We start from the raw sequence: 19,514 nt of genomic DNA on the forward strand, positions 1-19,514 counted from the left end.
GTGACAGAGTGAGACTCCAACTCAAAAAATAAATAAATAAATAAATAAATAAATAAAATATAGTTACCTATATGTTCAGTTTAAAAGTTACAAACTTTAAAAAATTTTGCTAAACAAACTGCTTACCAAATGTATTTTCATTTTTGTCTTTTAATGAAATCTTTTATCCTCAGATAAAATAAATATAACTTCTGACAGAATAATCACTGAAAAATACTGTTTTAAAGTATAAGCAATTTGATTAAATAATTAAATATATACTCCACTGGATTTAAATCTTTAGCTGGGTTTTTAGTTTATGTATAAAGTGGGTCTTTAATATCTTTAAGTAGCATTGTAGATAATGAAAATACTGAAAATAGAAAAAAAGAGAAGGAAATGATATGTGCAAAAATAAAGTGAAGACAATAAAAAGAAACAGTAAAGTGAAATTCATTAATATTTTTCTTAAAATTTCCTTGTCACATCTCCCTCTCACTTAGGTTAGACAGTCTCCTGTAGACATTTGGTGTCCTAAAGGAAGACACTTAATAAAGATTCTCCATTGTCAAATACAGTGCTGAAAACAAAATAAATAAACTTTAATATCAGTGCTATAAATCAAAGTAAACCAAAATTTCACAGTACACATGCAGATTATGCATAAGTACTTAATTATGTTTTAATTAACATCGAAAATTGAACCAAGTTCTGAAAATTTTGATGGACTATTTCAATGTATGAAATGTTTCTTCTTTTATATCACTACCAACTATGGCTAGCGTCATATTTTGTCCCTTTGTGTTATTTAATGACAATTCTTTTAGACAAAATCATTCTTTCAAAATAGGAATATATTTACATCAATATTATCACAGATGAAAAATTAACCACAGAAGAAAACTGAATAAAATGTTAGAAACTTTTTTCAACTTACATTAATTATATCTTTTACAAATAGTAAAATGTTCTTAGTAACACAAAATACATTACCTTGACTAAATTATATAAGCACTGTGCTTGTAACTATACCTCCTTTACTTTTCAGTCTTAGACATTCTCTAATTGGAGGAGCTCAAATGGTTACCAGAAAGCAATTTCTAAATTATGCATGATACGAAACACTTTATTTTAATTATGCTTCAAAATATTCTACCATTAGGGACAACAACAGAATAAAAATGGCTTACAGTTTTCTGCTATTATTTTACTTTTTGGGGGGCAATATACAAATGATACCCCACAGTAATAAGTAATCTTGAACACTAAAACATACCTTGCCATGAGGATCAGCAAACATTCTTGTGAAAATTTCACATAATCTTTTCAGTTCAACTCGACTGCCAAAATAATAAAGCAGCTAATTAATATTTTCTGTAGGAAGACATCATATAATTGTAACCTATATAAAATTAAGTTTTGTATTTTTTTTTGAGTTGGAGTCTCACTCTGTCGCCCAGACTGGAGTGCAGTGGCTGCTCCCGGCCACCACAGCCTTGACCTGCTGGGCTCCGGCGATCCTTCTGCCTCAGCCTTCTGAGTAGCTGGAATTACAGGCGCGCTACCACGCCCGATTAATTTTTTGATTTATTGTAGAGATGAGGTCTCGCCTGCCTAGGCGGGTCTCGAACCCGCGGGCTCAGGCAATCCACTCACCTCAGCCTCCCAAGGCATGGAATTACAGGCTGAGCCACCGAGCCCAGCAGTTTCGTATTTTTTTTGAGTTGGAGTCTCACTCTGTCACCTAGGATGGAGTGCAGTGGCACGCTCACGGCCACTGCAGTCTTGACCTGCTGGGCTCAGGCAATCCTTCCACTTTAGCTTTCAAAGTAGTTGGAACTACAGGCCCTCACCACCATGCCCAGCTAATTTTTTTTTAATTTATTGTAGAGACGAGGTATTGCCATGTTGCCCAGGCTGGTCTTGAACCCGTGGGCTCAGGCAATCTTCTCTCCTCTGTCTAAAATTAAGCTTCTTAACAAGAAAAAAGGTTTAAAAAAATCAGCACTCAAAATGGATAAATTTGTGGGATTTACTAGTCAGACTAAGTACAAAGTTATCAAATACAACAACAGTTCCATTGTAACCCACACCATTTTAAAGTTAAAAGGTTATGAAAAGAAATACAATCATATTTCATTAATGTAGTGTAACAGGGAAAATTTACATGCAGCATTCACATCACATGAATCTTTTTTACTTTTATGTTTTATTCAAGAATTTTGGGGTCCAAGTGAGGATTTGTTACATAAGTGAAGCTTGGTTTTCTAGCTGGCCCTCTCTCCCCGACAGTACACCAGGTACCCAGTATGTTGCCATATGCTCCCCTTCTCTCTCCCCTAGCTGTGTCTAGTGTCTGCTAATCCCCAGCCCTGCCATTATATGAATCTTATCTTTTTAAGTGCTGAGATGTTTTCTTAAGTTTTGCCACTTAGGGACTAAAATCTTTTCTAAACTATTTCTACACTGTCAGCCTTAAAAAGCAAAATCATGGCCTTTGCAGCACCTTGGATGCAAATGGAGACCATTATACTAAGTGAACTATCACAGAAACAAACACCCCAATATAGCATGTTCTGACTCATAAGCGAGCCCTGAACACTAGTCACATTAGCACAGGGTAGGACTGGCAGTCTCAGGGCACTGCTGGAAGTTGGAAAAGTATGTGGCAACACAATGGGTATCTGGTCCACTACCAGGGGAAGAGAGGGCCAGCTAGAAATCCAAACATCATCTGCGTGCAGCCTACTTATACGGCAAATCCTCACTTGTACCCCACAACTCAACTCAAATAAAATAAATAAAATGATATACTGAAACTATTATTAACTTAATTTTCATGGACTGATAACAATGATGATTTACTGCCGTGATTCATGAAGTGTGATATGCACACATGAAAATACATTAGGTACTACATAAACATTTATTTTTTAAATTATGTCATTCTAATACATCCTAAAATAAATATATAGCAAGTATATTAAACCTGATTTCACAGGTATGAAATCAGGAAGTCACCTTCTATATTCCATCATACTGAAACCTATGAAATATCTGAAGCTAGACTCTTAAAGGGGTTGACTCTAAAGACTTAAAAACATTACAGATTCAAGGATAATGAAGAATGCAGGAAGAAAAAAAGCAAGCTAAGGCTATTCAGAAAGGAAATAAAAAACAAAATAAACTTTTTTTGGTTTTTGAGTTGGCATCTCTCTCTGCTGGAGTGCAGAGGCATGGTCTCAGCCACTGTGGCCTCGGCCTGCTGGGCTCAAGAGATTCTTCCGCCTCAGCCTTCCAAGGAGCTGGAACCACCAGGTGCGTGCCATCACGCTGGCTAATTTTTTTTTTTTTTTAAATTGTAGAGTCTTGCCAAGTTGCCCAGGTTGGTCTTGAACCCCCAGGCTTAGGCATTCCTCTCTCTTGCCTCCACCTCCCAAAGTGCTAGGATTACAGGCATGAGCCAGGCTCAAAATAAACTGTTCTTAGAGACATTCATTCCAATTTGCCTTCATATTATACTAAGATTCACATATTACATGCACACCAAGAATATACCTCATTTTCAAGTAAGCATAAATATTCTTTCCTCTCATGGAAACATTTAGCTGGAATGAGTTTTCATAAACTAGTCATCGTTATTATTATACACAGTTTATTATTTAGTTTAATATTAAATTTATTTATTTTATTTTATTTACTTTATTTTTTTGAGTTGGAGTCTCACTCTGTCACCCAGACTGGAGTACAGTGGCAGCTTCCGGCCAACGCAGCCTTGACCTGCTGGGCTCTGGCGATTGTTCCTCCTCAGCCTTCCGAGTAGCTGGAATTACAGGTATGCGCTACCACGCCCGGCTGATTTTTTTTTATTTATTGTAGAGATGAGGTCTCGCCGCCCAAGTGGGTCTCGAACCCGCGGGCTCAGGCAATCCACTCACCTCAGCCTCCCAAAGGCACGGGATTACAGGCTGAGCGACCGAGCCCGGCTTAATATTAAGTTTAATAAAACATTTCATTTAGTTTCTATTTATGAATTAAAAATTTCCTTTTAAAACGTTTCATTAAATAGAGCAAGTGAATTAAAGTATTTTTTAGTGAATTATAGTACAAATGGTGAAGACTGAGGCTTGGGAAAAACACTTTGATGCAACCATATGAATTCAGGACAAGTCTGTTACCGTACTAGTATCTCTGAAGTATTACAGAAATAAAGTCAAGTCAAAAGGTGCTAACCTGAAAGAAAAATTATTTTATGATACCGCATCTTACCTTAGTGTTCTCTGATTTTTCAATAGGTTCTGCAGACCCAGGAGGCCTTCCTTCCTTTCTGACCAGTTGGAACTAGCACATCTATTGAGAACTTCTGCCACATCTTCTGTCTGCCTCATATATGTAGGAATACTACCATTTCGAGAACTGTAGGAGCGTTCTGAACAAGCACTAGATGCATCGCTGTTGGCGTCATCATCTGAATGCATTCCATATGATTCATATCTTCTTCGAGCAGGTTTTTTCTGTTTATACATAAAGAACTTAATTAGCAGTAACCAAAAGAATATCTTGGTATTTTGCAATTTCTACTGACCACAAAATGACCGACTTTTGCTTTAAAATCAGTACAAAGCATGCTGCTAATCATTGTAATAACAAAATGTCAATATTTAGTTTTTCTTCAGAAAATATGTTTTAGAAGTTAGTAGAAGGCAAAATATTCTTACAACGGGAAGTGGTAGAAGCAGAAAAGACTACATGGATATGTAAAGTGGGAAGTGCTTAAAAATGTGGGCATTTTCCTTTCTCCTTTTTATGGAAAACCAAGCATTATTAGAATAAACAAACTATACAAGAAATTTGAGTTGGTGAGAAGAAAATATTACCTTTCTAAAGGAAGAGTACAATGGATCAGAAAAATCTATGTTTCTCCTATGTCAAGTTCCATTTTTTCCTGTCTTTCTACCTCTCTTTCCCCTATTCTTTCATCTCCACTACTACTTCTCTTGCCACTCTTCCTTCCCATGTACCCAACCCACATGTCTCCTAGAGAAGTAGAAAACAAAAAATGATGAAAAACTGTTTTTCTTACTATTATTTTTAAGAGGCAGCCTCCTTGAGGGCCCTCCAATCTATTCTCAATGTATCCATTTGACTATTTCAAAATATGAGAAAGTATATTTAGATTCCTTTGATTTCTTCATATCTAAGGTTTATTATTCTTTAATATATGTAACTGCCAATTATACCTTTCATATTAAAAGTAATATGAGAGAGAAAAAATATCTTATTTAAGATTTCCCTTGGAAGAGCTGAAAACAAATCTTTATACATCTATATTTAAATTTTGGCTGGTGAGTGGTGAAGATGCTTCTATGAAACAGAATAAGCACAAAAATTGGCAATAAGTTCTCTAAAGTCTAAAATCTAAAAGAAATAGAATTTAAGTTCAAAACAGTTTTATAATGACATTTTTATCAATAAGCATTTCATATTGATTTACCAATACCAACTTAATTTCAATGGTGACACTGTGATGTTTCCTGTGTTGAGGTCTAGGATCAGTTTTGTTATAAATGTCAGTGTGAATGACCTTATCTCATTTGTATTAAATAATCAGTTGAAAGTACTAGCAATTCAACAAGACGCTATTCAAGCAGTACCTCCCTCTTGATAATGACATTTATAGAAAATACCTGTATGTCTAAGGATTTTACTACTTCTACTTTAATTTTTTATAGAAGACTGTCATGTGTTAAACTGATGAAGCAAAGAAAAAAAAGTTATGATATCATAAGATGTCAGAAAATAGCAATATTTATACCTTAGTCCGTATGTCTCCTAAGAGCTGAGAGCAGTAAATTTATAAAGAGAAAAATTGAAAATAATGAAGAACATTTTGCTAAACAGCACAGAGAAGTAGGCATTAATAATGCCCATGATCAGATACATTACTTTTTTTTAACATATAAATACAAAAGACCTGCTTATTCTCAAGCTATATCTTCAACCTTGTTACTATCCTTTAATTCAAAGAAAAATATCTAAGTTACAAGAATATTCTCATAATCAGTGTTCCCAAAGAAACTGTGTTTCTTATTTGGATCCTTATGCCATTTCCAAAGTTAAATTTCTTTCTATGATTTTCCCCAGGTATAAATTAGGCTTAATAGCTGAAAAGTTTTCTCCTAAAAGTTGTAGCCGGGCTCAGTGGCTCAGCCTGTAATCCCGCGCCTTTGGGAGGCTGAGGTGAGTGGATTGCCTGAGCCCGCGGGTTCCAGACCCACCTGGGCAGCAAGACCTCATCTCTACAATAAATCAAAAAATCAGCCGGGCGTGGTAGCACATGCCTGTAATTCCGGCTACTTGATAGGCTGAGGCGGAAGAATCGCCGGAGACCAGCAGGTTGAGGCTGCGGTGGCCGGGAGCGGCCACTGCACTCCAGTCTGGGCGACAGAGTGAGACACCAACTCAAAAAAATAAAAAAGAAAAAAAGAAAAAAAGAAAAAAAATTGATAGTTATAACTTGAGTATCTGTGCTATCAAACAATGGAAGAAGAAAGAATCTGATTTTTGGAGATTCATATTTTAGCTTTGATGGATAAATATTCCTCATATAATTCCAACACACTTATAAGTAATAGTCCAAAAATGACCTATTCAATTAACAACATTTATGTAAGCAGAATTTAACTGGTAAATTATCCAATTTAAAAAAACCCAGAAAACATGACTTGAGAAATAAAATAATGATGCATAAATTTTAAACACCTGATTGATGTGCTATCATCAGAACAAGATGTGATCAACATATCTCATGCTCAACGGAACAAAGTCCCTACTTATATTAATTTGTAAGAAATAAATGGCTTAGGTAATGGGAAAAACTTAGCATATATAGACTGTTAGAACAGAACTATACATATGATGATATTCAATAAATGACAGCTATTACCAAATAACATTTTTAAAAACTTGCCTTTCAGCCAGGTGCAGTGGTTCACACCTGTAATCTCAGCTCTTTGGGAGGCAGAGGCGAGAGGACTACCTGAGCTCAGGGGTTCGAGTCCAGCCTGAGCAACATGGTGAGACCTTGTCTCTACAATAAATCAAAAAAGTCAGCTGGGCATGGTGGTGTGCACCTGTAGTTCCAACTACTTGAAGGCTGAGGCAAAAGGATCACCCAAGCTCATTAGGTTGAGGCTGTGGTGGCCATGAGTGTGCCACTGCACCCCAGTATGGGCAACAGAATGAGACTCTGACTTAAAAAGACAGAGAAAAAAAAAAAAATCCTTTGCCTTTCCAAATCTATATGGCAAACACTGTATTACATCAACACTGGTGAAGATGTGTTATGCAGTTTTAAGTATATATATAATTTTTTATTTCAAAATACAGACGGGGCCTTTTATAAGTTCAGGGTAAGAAACTGAGTAAATGTTTCTCAAATATAGTATTAATGTCATAATTTGAAAGAGGAAGTCATACTTAATTGACTTGGGAAATTAGCTGAAGCCAGATACAATTTTTCAAATAATACTTCCTACATAATTTTGAATAAGAAAAACAGCAATGACATATGCATACCATTTTCTTGACAAACTATTATGGATCTGCAGAATACGTTTTTAAACCTCACGGTTTTAGTGAGTCAGGCATAAATAACCAGGAGTTATACCTAATTATAAGATATACTCATAGTTTAATTATAATTTGCTTCAACGGTATACTTTCTTTCAGCTCAGAAAATACAAATAGTTAAAAGACTAAACAAAATCCAACTCCAGACTAAAAAAATCCCTAAATACCCAAGGTTAAGAAGCCTTGTAATTGCCCGTAAGTGTATAATCTATATACTTATCTATTTGCCCTTACCTTCAGTATACTACAGTGCATAAAACATATTACCATATTAAAAACATCAATATTTATATTTCTGACACCCCATCAGGAGTATTACTGACCCTGGCTTAAAATTTGGAATGACTGACAAAGACCAAGAATTTATATCGCTCTGCTTTTTACACCATCCACATCTTATCTTCCTAGACTTAATAAAATTATTTTCCTATCCCCTTTCCTACATGAGGAGATTGCTTCCTCTTACATTCGTTTCATAATGGAAACACGTATAATGATAAGAAAATGGAGAAGAGTACCAAGGCATCTGCTACTGCCTCTTCCACGTCGGAACCTGTGTTCAGGACTCTCATGGCACTGACAGAAGATGACAGTCGACTTGACTGGCTGATCCCATACCCTGGACCTAATTTGTCAAAAGAAAAAAAATAGCTTTGAAGGAGTCATACATGTACAGTGTCAGGTTGGGAAAATTTAAGATCTTTAAATGGGAGGGGGGGCGAAAAAACCAATGGGGCAAAGCATTTTAAAAGCAATATTGTATTTTCTGGGCACATTTGGCTTTTGGTAAAATAAAAGGATAAAGATAATTAAAATTATTGATAATATGTGAAAAATAGGTTTAAATAATAGTAGCTGTTTGTTTATGACCACAAGGTAGAAGAAAGCATGGCTGGCAACCAAGGGCTCTCAATCTATAGCCCTGTAATTAATCCAGCTCTTTCAATTCAGGCAGATATCATCCATACAGTTGAACTACAGAGTAACCCAGAACAAAGATCAATCCTCAACCAATAATGGTTAAGGAGATCAATGAAGCCTCACCAGGAATTTACAAAGAAAAAAAAGCTCTGATTATTATCTCCTCTCCTTCAAGACAGGTTGGCTTTATTCTTTAACTAAGACAGATCATTTGATATATGTTAAGTGTCTACTATGTGCCCAACATTCTTAGGTATATAAAGACAAAGCAGAGATGAATTCCCCCTCTCAACTGCTTTCTATACCCTCCATTTACAATTAAAACACTTCATCCACCATTTTGGTTTTTTTTTTTTTAAACATATATACAAAGATGAAGTACATAACTGAGAACATAAAACAATTCTATATTTTAAAATGACATAACAGGTTATACAACAGAAAAATGTCCATCTACTGGTGAGAAAAATGTCCAATAAGGTTGCTGAAGGGGAAAATGTTACTTGGGGGGAAAGAAAAAGACACAAATGATTTATTCTCCAACAAGTTAAATTTTAAAAAATTAATTTTAAAACATAAATATTATTCAATGAAAACTGAAAGGACAAAATCTGAGATAATGCCAGATGATAGTGAAAATGTACTCATCCTTCACCTGAGGCCCCATACACATCTGGGGCGTAGAGGGCACCAGTTGATCTGGAATGGTGTCTGGAGGCTGGAATAACAGGACCATACAAACCTCATCTATTACCACAGAAACAAGGAATAGTGGCAGCACTACTGTCAGGCAAGGAGAGTTGGTTAACACTGAAGTTACTCTTAATAGTTAATGATCAGAATATTGCCAAATAGGGCAACTGAATATTAGCACTGCATCATCATCCCTGACACACAAACACATCTTACATCTAGGTGGACAGACATAGGCCTACAAGAGACAAAGGAAGTATTCAAATGGAAGGAAATGTCAAAAGTACAAGCATGAAATAAAAAAATAAAAAACAAACATTATAGTTAAAAAAAAAAAACCACTATGGCAACTAGTAACTAATAATAACCTTATCTCCTTTAATGCTGGCACCCAATGAGGCAGTTAACCACTATTCCACTTTACAGGTAGGGCTATGGTTTAAACGTTTGTTGCCACCCCCACCCTATTCATATGTTGAAATCCTAATGCCCAAGGTGATATTAGGAGGCCAAAGGGCCTTTAGGAAGCAATTAGGTCAGGAGGGCAAAGCACTCCAGATTGTGATTAGTGCCCTTATAAAAGAAACTCCAGAGAGCTAGCCAACTCATATGAGGACACAGTGAGAGGGTGTCATCTATGAACCAGGAAATGGGTCTTCACCAGACACCAAAACTGCTGGTGTCTTGATTTTGGACTTCCTAGTCTCTAGAATCATGAGAAATAAATTTCTGTCATTTATAAGCATCCCATCTATGGTATTTTTTTACAGCAGCCCAAACGAATTAAGACAGATGGGGAAACTAAAGCACAGAAATTAATTTGATCAGAGTCACATTACTAGTAAGAGATAATCCTCAGAATCTTTTTACACCTTTACACTGTTCAAAAGATAATACACCTCACTTTTGTTAACATAAAGTTTTCCATAATGGGTCACAGAATATAAATTCTTATTTAGTAGGTTAATTTAACCAAAAAACCTAGAAATGTGTGACATATCTCTATATACTGCTCTAGAATCTGAATTTAGCATATTTTGCATTTTAGTTCTTAAAATCCTAATTTTCATAACACCATAAAGTCAATCTTTCTCTTACATACAGAAATAAATAGCTAGGAAAAATGCGTTTCAATATTTAATAAAATATATTACTTTTATTCTAAGTTATTCTTCCTCAGATATGAGAGTGTGTGTATATATACATATTTTTTTAAATTGAGGTCTTACTCGGTTGCCCAGGCTGGAGTGCAGTGGCATGATTATAGCTCACTGCAACCTCAATGTCCTGGGTTCCAGCAATTCTCCCACCTCAGCCTCCCTGGTAGCTAGGACTATAGGTATGTGCCACCAGGCCCAGCTTATTTCTTTCTTTTTTTTTTTTTTGATAGAAGTCAAGTCTTACTATGTTGTCCAGGCTGGTCTTGAACTCCAGAGCTCAAGGAATCCTCCTGCCTTTGCCTCCTAAAGTGCTGGGATCACAGGTATGAGCTATCATGCCCGGTCAACATGATATGTTAATTAGAGCAGTTAAAAGACTTTTATTACACAAGTCACTCTTTCCTTTGCTACAGGAAAAGGATCACAAGATTGAGAGAAAGAATTAAACGGAGAGAATGAAGCACAAAAGGTTGAAACAGCCCTGAAAGGTAACTAGAATCATTAGTAAAATATACTAATACATAGTTTTAATTTTATCTAACAGTAGTAATTTATAAAATGGGAAGAGTTGAATAAATCTAGAAATGGCTAATGCATAAAAATCTTTGAAAAACTTTATAGAAGCAATAGTTATCTATTACTGAAGATAACAGGTAAGAGGCATCACTCATCTCTCTGAAATAAAGTCAGCCTTTAAAAAAACTTGGTCCCAGAAATAAATGGAAACTAAGGGGGCAAGTCCTAAGAAGTTCCGCTTTGCTCTGCTCTGATGTATTTTTGCAGCTTTAAGGCCCTCAAGGGCAAGGGCTTTAGAAATAAGTGAATACATAATAACTTAGGGGATTCATCTGTTGAATATGAATATTCAAAGTCATAGGCAACAAAAGCATTTCACCTGATAAACAAATACAGTAAGAATCATAGAATGTAGGCAAACGTAGAAAATGGGAATGCTACTCATCATCCTGCAAAACAAGGTTAACTTGCTGCAGTGTCCTCTGTGTAGTATCCATATGTAAATAAATGGTCTATAAAAAAGCCAATTCTTTTAAAACTATATGACTGAAAGGTTTAATCACCATTAGCCCAAATAGAAACTTCCATGAGAATCAAGAGAACTGCTTCCTTTAATAATAAAATTGAAATAATAGCAAAATTTAAGTAATTTAAATTGTCAAATGAAAGCTTTAAGATGAATCTAGAAAATAACAAAAAAGAAAATTACTAGACAACCTATTTTTTAAAAAAGTGGCATATCAATGTTTACTTTTTAGTAGTAGATTATACATTTCCTTTAATCTCTAATTATTGTACAGGCTTAAAAGGTACAGAGACACATTTTGGTGTCTTGATATGTTTTCTAGTAATTCTGCAAAATTAGTATTATATAATTGCAAGTGCTGTACCATTAATAAGATCTGAGACCCTTGCCATTGAAGAGTAATGAGACTATTTATAGAGTGAGTGATTAGAGCTTCAGGAGGAAGAAGTGGAGCAGTAGTGGCGGCAGCAGCAGTGATGGCAATGATGATGACCATAATGGCTACCATAACAAAGTGCTCATATGTGCCAACCACTGCTCTGAGTTTCTCATGTATTTTCTCATTTATGAGTTTCCAAAACAACCCAAAGAAATACATGCTATTATTATCCTTGTTTTACAGATGAGGAAATCCAGACACAGGTTACAGATCGTGGATATGAACCCAGTCCATATAACTCCTGACATATGTTCTTAAACCACCACATACCCATTCCACTTCCCTCAACTCCTCAAAACTGCATGCTTATTTTATACAAATGTAGGATTTATTTCATTTCTTTAAACGTATATGCGTGAAGATGCACCATGTATGTGTGTGTATATATGCACATACATATACACTCTACAGATTAACTCTATTATATATGAACTAATAATATCTCTGGCAAAATCTTTGCCACACAGCCTTAGTGATGCAAAACAGTTCTGTTTACCTTGGCACCTTCCCACAGGAGTAAGGGAAAGAGGAAAACTCTTTGGCACCTGGGGCAGGAATACAAACAAGGGTTGAGGATATTTCTGTGTTCCCAGCTTAATGAGGTTTTCTTTTTTTTTTTCCAGTTGGAGTCTCACTCTGTCACCCAGACTGGAATGCAGTGGCCGCTCCCAGCCACCGCAGCCTCGACATGCTGGGTTCCGGCGATCCTTCCTCCTCAGTCTTCCAAGTAGCCGGAATTACAGGCATGCGCTACCACGCCCGGCTGATTTTTTGATTTATTGTAGAGATGAGGTCTCGCTGCCCAGGCGGGTCTCGAACCCGCGGGCTCAGGTAATCCACTCACCTCAGCCTCCCAAAGGCGCGGGATTACAGGCTGAGCCACCGAGCCCGGCGAGGTTTTCTAGGTAAGTACAGAAAACCTTGTGATACATTTGAGCCAAACGGCCCACAAAATCAGACATTAACCACTAGAAATTCTATATAGCACATCTATCTGAGGATATAAGAATTCCAGAAGACACATAGAACTATATTCTATCTAAGCATTTCAAAGTTTGAAGAGCAACTTTCAACTTATAGTATTTCAACTTAAAAAGTATTACAGTAAACTACACTGTGTTAAAGAAGAAATCTGAAGTGGCTATAGGCTTATGGATATGGAGGGGTGGAGGGGGCCAAAACCCCTCAGAACTATCTTTGGGAGGGCAGGCCCCTTATAGTATACTCAGAATTTGTTCCTCTGGATCAAACTGTTAAGTAAAAGTTTTATCTGGAAGTTTTGAGGAGGTTGCATCACAATTTGTGGAAGAAACGTCCCGAGTTATGGCAAACAAGTGACTGGCTCTTCCACCAGTCACTTGCCCAAACCCCACTGAGTGTTCAGCAGTTTTTGACCAAAAACAGCATGACCCTATGCCCTATCCTCCATATTCAACCAATCTTGCCCCAAGTGCCTTTTTTTTTGTTTCCCTGGATGAAAAAGTCCTCAAAGGGAAACAATTTGCCAATGTACAAGAGGTGAAACCAAAAACAGCAGAAACACTAAAAGGCATCAAAATGGACAAGTTCAAAAACTGTTTTGAGCAGTGGAAAAAGTGTTTTGACATGTGTACTGCGTTAAACAAAGAGTACTCTGAAGGTGACTGAAGTTTAAACATGTAAGAATAAATACACAATTTTTTTTTTGAGTTGGAGTCTCTCTGTCGCCAAGGCTGGAGTGCAGTGGCACACTCATGGCCACACCAGCGTCAACCTGCTGGGCTCTGGAGATCCTTCCACCTCAGCCTTCCAAGTAGCTGGAACTACAGGCGTGTGCTACCATGTCCGGCTACATACTTTTTTTTTTTTGAGTTGGAGTCTCACTCTGTCGCCCAGACTGGAGTGTAGTGGCCGCTCTCGGCCACCACAGCCTCAATCTGCTGGGCTGCGGCGATCCTTCCACCTCAGCTTTCCAAGTAGCCGGAATTACAGGCATGTGCTACCACGCCCAGCTGATTTTTTTTTATTTATTGTAGAGATGAGGTCTCGCTGCCCAGGCGGGTCTCAAACCCGCGGGCTCAGGCAATCTACTCACCTCAGCCTCCCAAAGGTGCGGGATTACAGGCTGAGCCACCGAGCCCGGCATACTTTTTTAATAAATAAATTCCAGGCTTTTTTAGTTCCCCCTGTATAAACAAAGTACTAATTAAAATGCTGCAGCACCATGCAGAATTCTTAAGATTCTCATCTAAAAATAAACAAAAAAAACCCCCGTGATCTGTGTGTGTGTGTGTGTGTGTGTGTGTCCCAAGCTGAATTGTAGTGGCACGCTCATGGCCACCGCAGCCTCAACCCACTGGGCTCAGGCGATCCTTCCACTTCAGCCTTCCAAGTAGCTGGAACTACAGGCATGCACCACCATGCCCAGATGATTTTTTGATTTATTGTAGAGACAAGGTCTTGCCAAGTTGCCCCACAGTGGTCTGGAATCCCTGGACTCAGACAATCTTCTCACCTCTGTCTCTCAAAGTGCTGGGATTATAGGTGTGAGCCACGCCACCCGGCTTCCAGTTACCATAAAGTTTTAAAAATTATTATAATCAAGGTAAATATAATCAAGTTTACAATATAATCTCTATAATCAGAGATAAACAAGTTTTACAGCAGTGACAAGACATGAGCTACTATATGGGAAATGACTGTTAAACTGTAAAATACTGTAAAACATGTTAATCCTTCCAAGTGATAATAAGTAGTTCATGTATTATTTTGTAACTCTTTCCAGGAATCTATATTAAATGATCTAAGTTGAAATAGCCATGTTTCTCCTGATAAGAAAAAAAGTACTTATTTTATCAAAGTAAATAGTCCACAGTTCACTTGAGTTTAAATAGTTCAATGCTATCTTTAAAGTTTACAAATTTACTTGTTACAAAAAATCTTGACTTCAATATTCTGAAATTTAAATCTGTGTGACATTTACTTGATTATGAAGGCAATTTGTTCACACAATGACTAATTTTCTCATTTAAGACAAGTAAATAACTTCAAAGGAATTTCCCAAACATAATTTCCTTCTGACTCTTTCCTCAAAATGACAGAAAAGAAATAGAGGCAAAGATAGTCTATTTCTTCATAAATCCCAGGTATGTTGTCATTATCAGATGGTTATAACACTGATAAACAGCACATATCATGCCTGCCCAAATACGTACCAAGAGGTTGAAAAGAGCGAACAGGACTTGTGTCCCTGCTGCTCTCCCGACTAGCTTCCCGGCTGCATCCTTGACTCACACTTGGTCGAGGAATACGGCTGCTTCGGGCTGGTATGAAGTAACAGTGGCATAACAAGGGTGAAAAACAGAATAGAGTTTGCATTTTAAAAAACTTTGGTTTTATTTTGCTTTCTTAAAAACTGAACAATAACTCAAGTTTGTCTAAGGCTGAAAAGAAATTACTCTTGATGAAACATTACCAGGAATACAGCTAAATTTCTTAAATATAGTCCTTTAGTTTGTATGAGATTAGAAGGGCAGTATTTTACTAAATATTTTACTAAAATTAAAAGGCTACAAATAAAAAGATGATTTAAAATATTGTACACAACAGTAAAATTCAATTTTTCTCTTTGTTGACTGAACTATAAAGACTTCTATCACTTATGGTATCTTAAGTCAAAATCTTTCTAATAGAAAAATCTATACATATCAAATATTAATCTAAAATACAATGCCCATTCTTATGTTTTCCATTTAAGATACAGAGGGAAAAAATGACCCAATGCTTTCAAGTCCCACAGCTTCTCTCACTCCTCACAAATAAAAAACCACAAATACAAATACAAAAGGCAATAATAAGCAGGGGTGAAGACTAACTAAAAGTAGAGTAGATAATTTAAAATAATGTCTGGATAACAGGAAGAAGTGAATCAGCCTAAATTAAAACAGGCTCTTGGTCAACACAGCAGACACAGCGTAAATGAAAAGCTACTAAGGACACACTAATTCAAAGTCTGTAGGCATAAAAGAAATCTGTGCCACCTATTGAATAAAGACATTCTCATACAAGTAAGGCTTCAAAAAAGCTTGACTCCTACACACAATTTCTAAGGAATTTATTTGAGAATGTGTATGAGCAAAGCAAAAGAGTAAATCAAGAAAAAGAGGATCCAGGAAAGAGTGCATTCAATCCAGGAAAGCAGTAAATGAGAATCTCAAGATGATAGCTGAGGGAGAGGTCCAGAAAGCAACAATTCAGAGAGTACTAGAAACAAAGTCTCCAAAAAAATAAGAAACTTCACAGAACAGTTAGCATTACTGAAAGGACAGCAAAACTTGAGGATCTGAGATGTGTGTATTATTCTCAGTCATTGACCAAATCCAAAGCAAATTAAGATGTGGCAAAACTGCATGTAACTTCACAGGGCTGTAAGAAAAGATAATTCATTTCTTTATAATAGGAATGTTCTCCTTCAAGTGGTCCCTAAGAGTTAACAGTGTACTTTTGGTAAGAAATGAGCATACTATATGTATTGGTAGCAAACAACATTTATTTACTTAGAACACAGTAAATATTACTTATAGCTTTTCACCTTTTATAGCAAACTTACAGAACAAGTACGTAAGACTGGCTTGTGGATGCAGAAAAGAATGTGTAAAATGTTAAAAGTGATAAAAATAAAACTGATAACTCTAAGGGGACAGTATGGAAGTTGAAATACTGATTAAAGTTGATGAAACAAGAAATAGAAATATGGGTATATTCTTTAAAGTTACACAGGTAATCTACAAAAGACTTAAAACCACGAAAAACCAATGATGAAAACGAAGTTGGAGTAATCTGAGGATTTCTGCTCTGGGAATGACAAACCAAGTAACAGACCCATGATTGATAAAGCAGTGAAGGAGGAAGGGAGGGAAGGAGGAAGGAAGGACAGACAGATTCCACGTCCATGAGAGCAATGCTAATCCCAAGGGATGCACAGTCTCCAAATTTTTAGTTAAAGGAGCCAATAAACCCACTTCTATTGTTTAAGCTGGCTTCCACTGTCATTTCTGTTATTTGAAACTGAAAGAATCTTAGTCAATACAGAGAAAATAGAAGTTTATTAGTATTTGAGTAGATCTAAACCATAATACAAATGTCAACGTCAAACATATATATATTAGCTATGCTTTTCAAAGCATCTATGAATCACACTTTTAAGATAAGATACCTAATTCAACTTATAATCTGTATTTCAATTGTTGAACTTTTAGGTTTTCTTCTAACTTATAAGTGCCTAATCACATTTCAAAGTTATTTCAATGATACCAAAGCCTGAAATATAAAAGAAATAAAAGGTCACAAGTCTTACATAAAAAAGCTTACCCACTGAAAGCCTAGATGGACTAGCCTCTCTGCTACACCCCTGGCTCCGTGGTATCTTGCTTCTTTTCTGCACTGAGGTTGAATTGACCAGGACTCTTTGAACACCAGAGCTCACAGTGGACAGCGTTGTTGTGGTCAGAACTCTTCCTGGAGACCCAGACCGGCTACCAGCTGAATACCAAACACATATACAAATAGTAAGACACGAACTCCAAGATAACTTGCTAAAAGGATAAAAATTAAAGAAATATATTGGAGAAAACTGTGATAGTACAGCAGGTTCTAAGTCAAAGAAGTGGACTGAGAAAGATTTAAATGTAAATGTAACCTAAAAAAAAAGGTATACTATATATACTAGACCTGAATAGTAAATCTCCTAAAAGATACTTTCATTTTTTGGGGGTATAAGACAATATGTTTAATAAGAAAGACACTATTAAGATTTTTAGAACACAAATAGTATAAAACATTTTCAAAGAAATTGTTTATCTGATAACACACTTCATATGGCTAAAATGTTCTGTGTGAAAAAGCAATACACAGTCACATGTCACTTACAGATGACATTCTGAGAAATGTGTCAGTAGGTGATTTGTCACTGTGTGAACATCATAGAATATACTTACACGAACTTTGATGGTATAACCTACTAGACATCTAGGCTATATGGAATATAGCTTACTGCTCCTAGGCTACAAACCTGTATAGCACTGAACACTGTAAAAAATTGTGACACAATGGTTAAGTATTTGTGTATCTAAAGATATCTAAACATAGTAAAGGTACAGTAAAAATATAGTAGTATAATTTGAAGGGACACGGTTATATTACGTGGTCTGTTGTTACTAAATATGGTTATGCAGCACATGACTATTTAAAAGGAAAAAAAACCTTAATTTTATCATTACTATTATTTTTGTTAAATATATAATAATGACAATTTAATTCATTTTTTAAAAGTTTGCCTGGTGAGATTCCTCTGAATGGGTATAGCAAAGTTATCTATCTTGCTGCTAGTTATATTTTTAAAGTCGACAAAATTAAATTTTAAATGTTGAGAAACTGGGCCAGCTGAAAAATAAACTTGCTCTTTGGTATTTGCCTTCAAATAGCAAAGGACATTAGGGTGGTAAATTCGGGGATATGAAGTACTGGGGATAGAATAGGAGTAAGGGGAAGATGTTAAAGATGTCAGACCCTTTCAAACTAATAATTTGCAGTCTTGAAAGGTAGAGGGGATGTATTCAGGGAGACAGGGAGGCAGAGTCAGACAAAATCTTTGCAGAGACTGAGGCATGGGTTTTAAAAAAAGTTTACAAAACATAGCTTTAAGCTAGAAATGCATGGGTTAAATTTTAAGGGGATGAGCCCCCTATCAAAACACTTTATGGCTATATTGACTAGGACAAGAGATGATAAAACTCCAGGGTATAATCTAACTGTAGATTCTTAATGGTAACACTATAGAAAAATTACTTTCACTTAAATAAATTTTCATGAAAGCAACCGTTCCCCTTCACAGGCACTACTTCTCCTACCCAGTAAGTGGGTTGTACAGTAGTACATTATACAGTCTTACCCACACTTCATTTTTAAAAAGACTCAAATGCCAATGGGGTCAAGCACAAGATGTCAAAAAAAGAGGAGCAATGAGTGTAGCAGGGAGTGGTAATAAGACTGTGATGAAGAGAGTACTGCCTGCCTTTTCTTAAGTGGGAGATGACTTTTTAGTTTTAGCCAGTTCTGTCTTGAAGCAATACTGTACAGTCTTGGAATTTTTCAAAAATGAAAGCTCTGAAATTTCCAGATTTTTATCATATTATGTAGACCAATTAATATATGAATGGAGGCAGGCTAGATGTGGTCCACAGGCTGCTGATCTGTGACCCTTGGTATAGTTTTCTTGGTATGGTCTTGCTAAATATAATTTATACCTCTAATTAATCCTAAACTTTACCAGTGCACTACATGAAAGTTATTTCCTACTAGTGATAGCAACATTGTAAAACAAAGCAATTTTTCCAATGAAATTAACAATTTGCTATTTGAACAGAAGGAATTTTAAATTATTATAGGGAAAGTATTCAAGTCTATTTTAAAATGACAGCTCATTTGAATTTTTTCATAATGCTCCAGGTAAAAAAAATTTTAAATCCTGTTTCATCCCATTATAACCTTAAGGATACACAAAAGGCACCTGTTTTCTCCATGCAGTGTCTAAACTAAACATACACACCAAGACATCCAAACACCCAACATGCCACAAACACAATGCGAGATAGGCCAATGGAATGTTTCA

At 36.1% G+C, this 19,514-nt stretch overlaps 1 protein-coding gene across 7 annotated transcripts in view; it reads right to left on the reverse strand.

The window, feature by feature from the left end:
- Positions 1-19,514, reverse strand: part of CLASP2 (cytoplasmic linker associated protein 2) — a 207,754-nt gene that overhangs the window by 65,797 nt on the left and 122,443 nt on the right. For 4 of the 7 annotated variants that reach the window (XM_008070162.2, XM_008070168.1, XM_008070167.1 and 1 more), the window contains 6 exons: positions 17,216-17,386; positions 15,061-15,168; positions 8,130-8,236; positions 5,795-5,818; positions 4,249-4,493; positions 1,256-1,319 (listed from right to left, as the gene is read on the reverse strand). In XM_008070162.2, the coding sequence (XP_008068353.2) occupies positions 1,256-1,319; positions 4,249-4,493; positions 5,795-5,818; positions 8,130-8,236; positions 15,061-15,168; positions 17,216-17,386 (719 nt within the window). Of the gene's footprint in view, positions 1-1,255; positions 1,320-4,248; positions 4,494-5,794; positions 5,819-8,129; positions 8,237-9,187; positions 9,251-15,060; positions 15,169-17,215; positions 17,387-19,514 lie in introns of all 7 variants that reach the window. The other 3 variants (XM_021718618.1, XM_008070158.1, XM_021718620.1) reach the window with 2 other exon arrangements.

The sequence above is a fragment of the Carlito syrichta genome, unplaced genomic scaffold, assembly GCF_000164805.1.
Source record: "Carlito syrichta isolate Samal-C Ts95f unplaced genomic scaffold, Tarsius_syrichta-2.0.1 Scaffold313175, whole genome shotgun sequence".
Taxonomy (NCBI): Eukaryota; Metazoa; Chordata; class Mammalia; order Primates; family Tarsiidae; genus Carlito; species Carlito syrichta.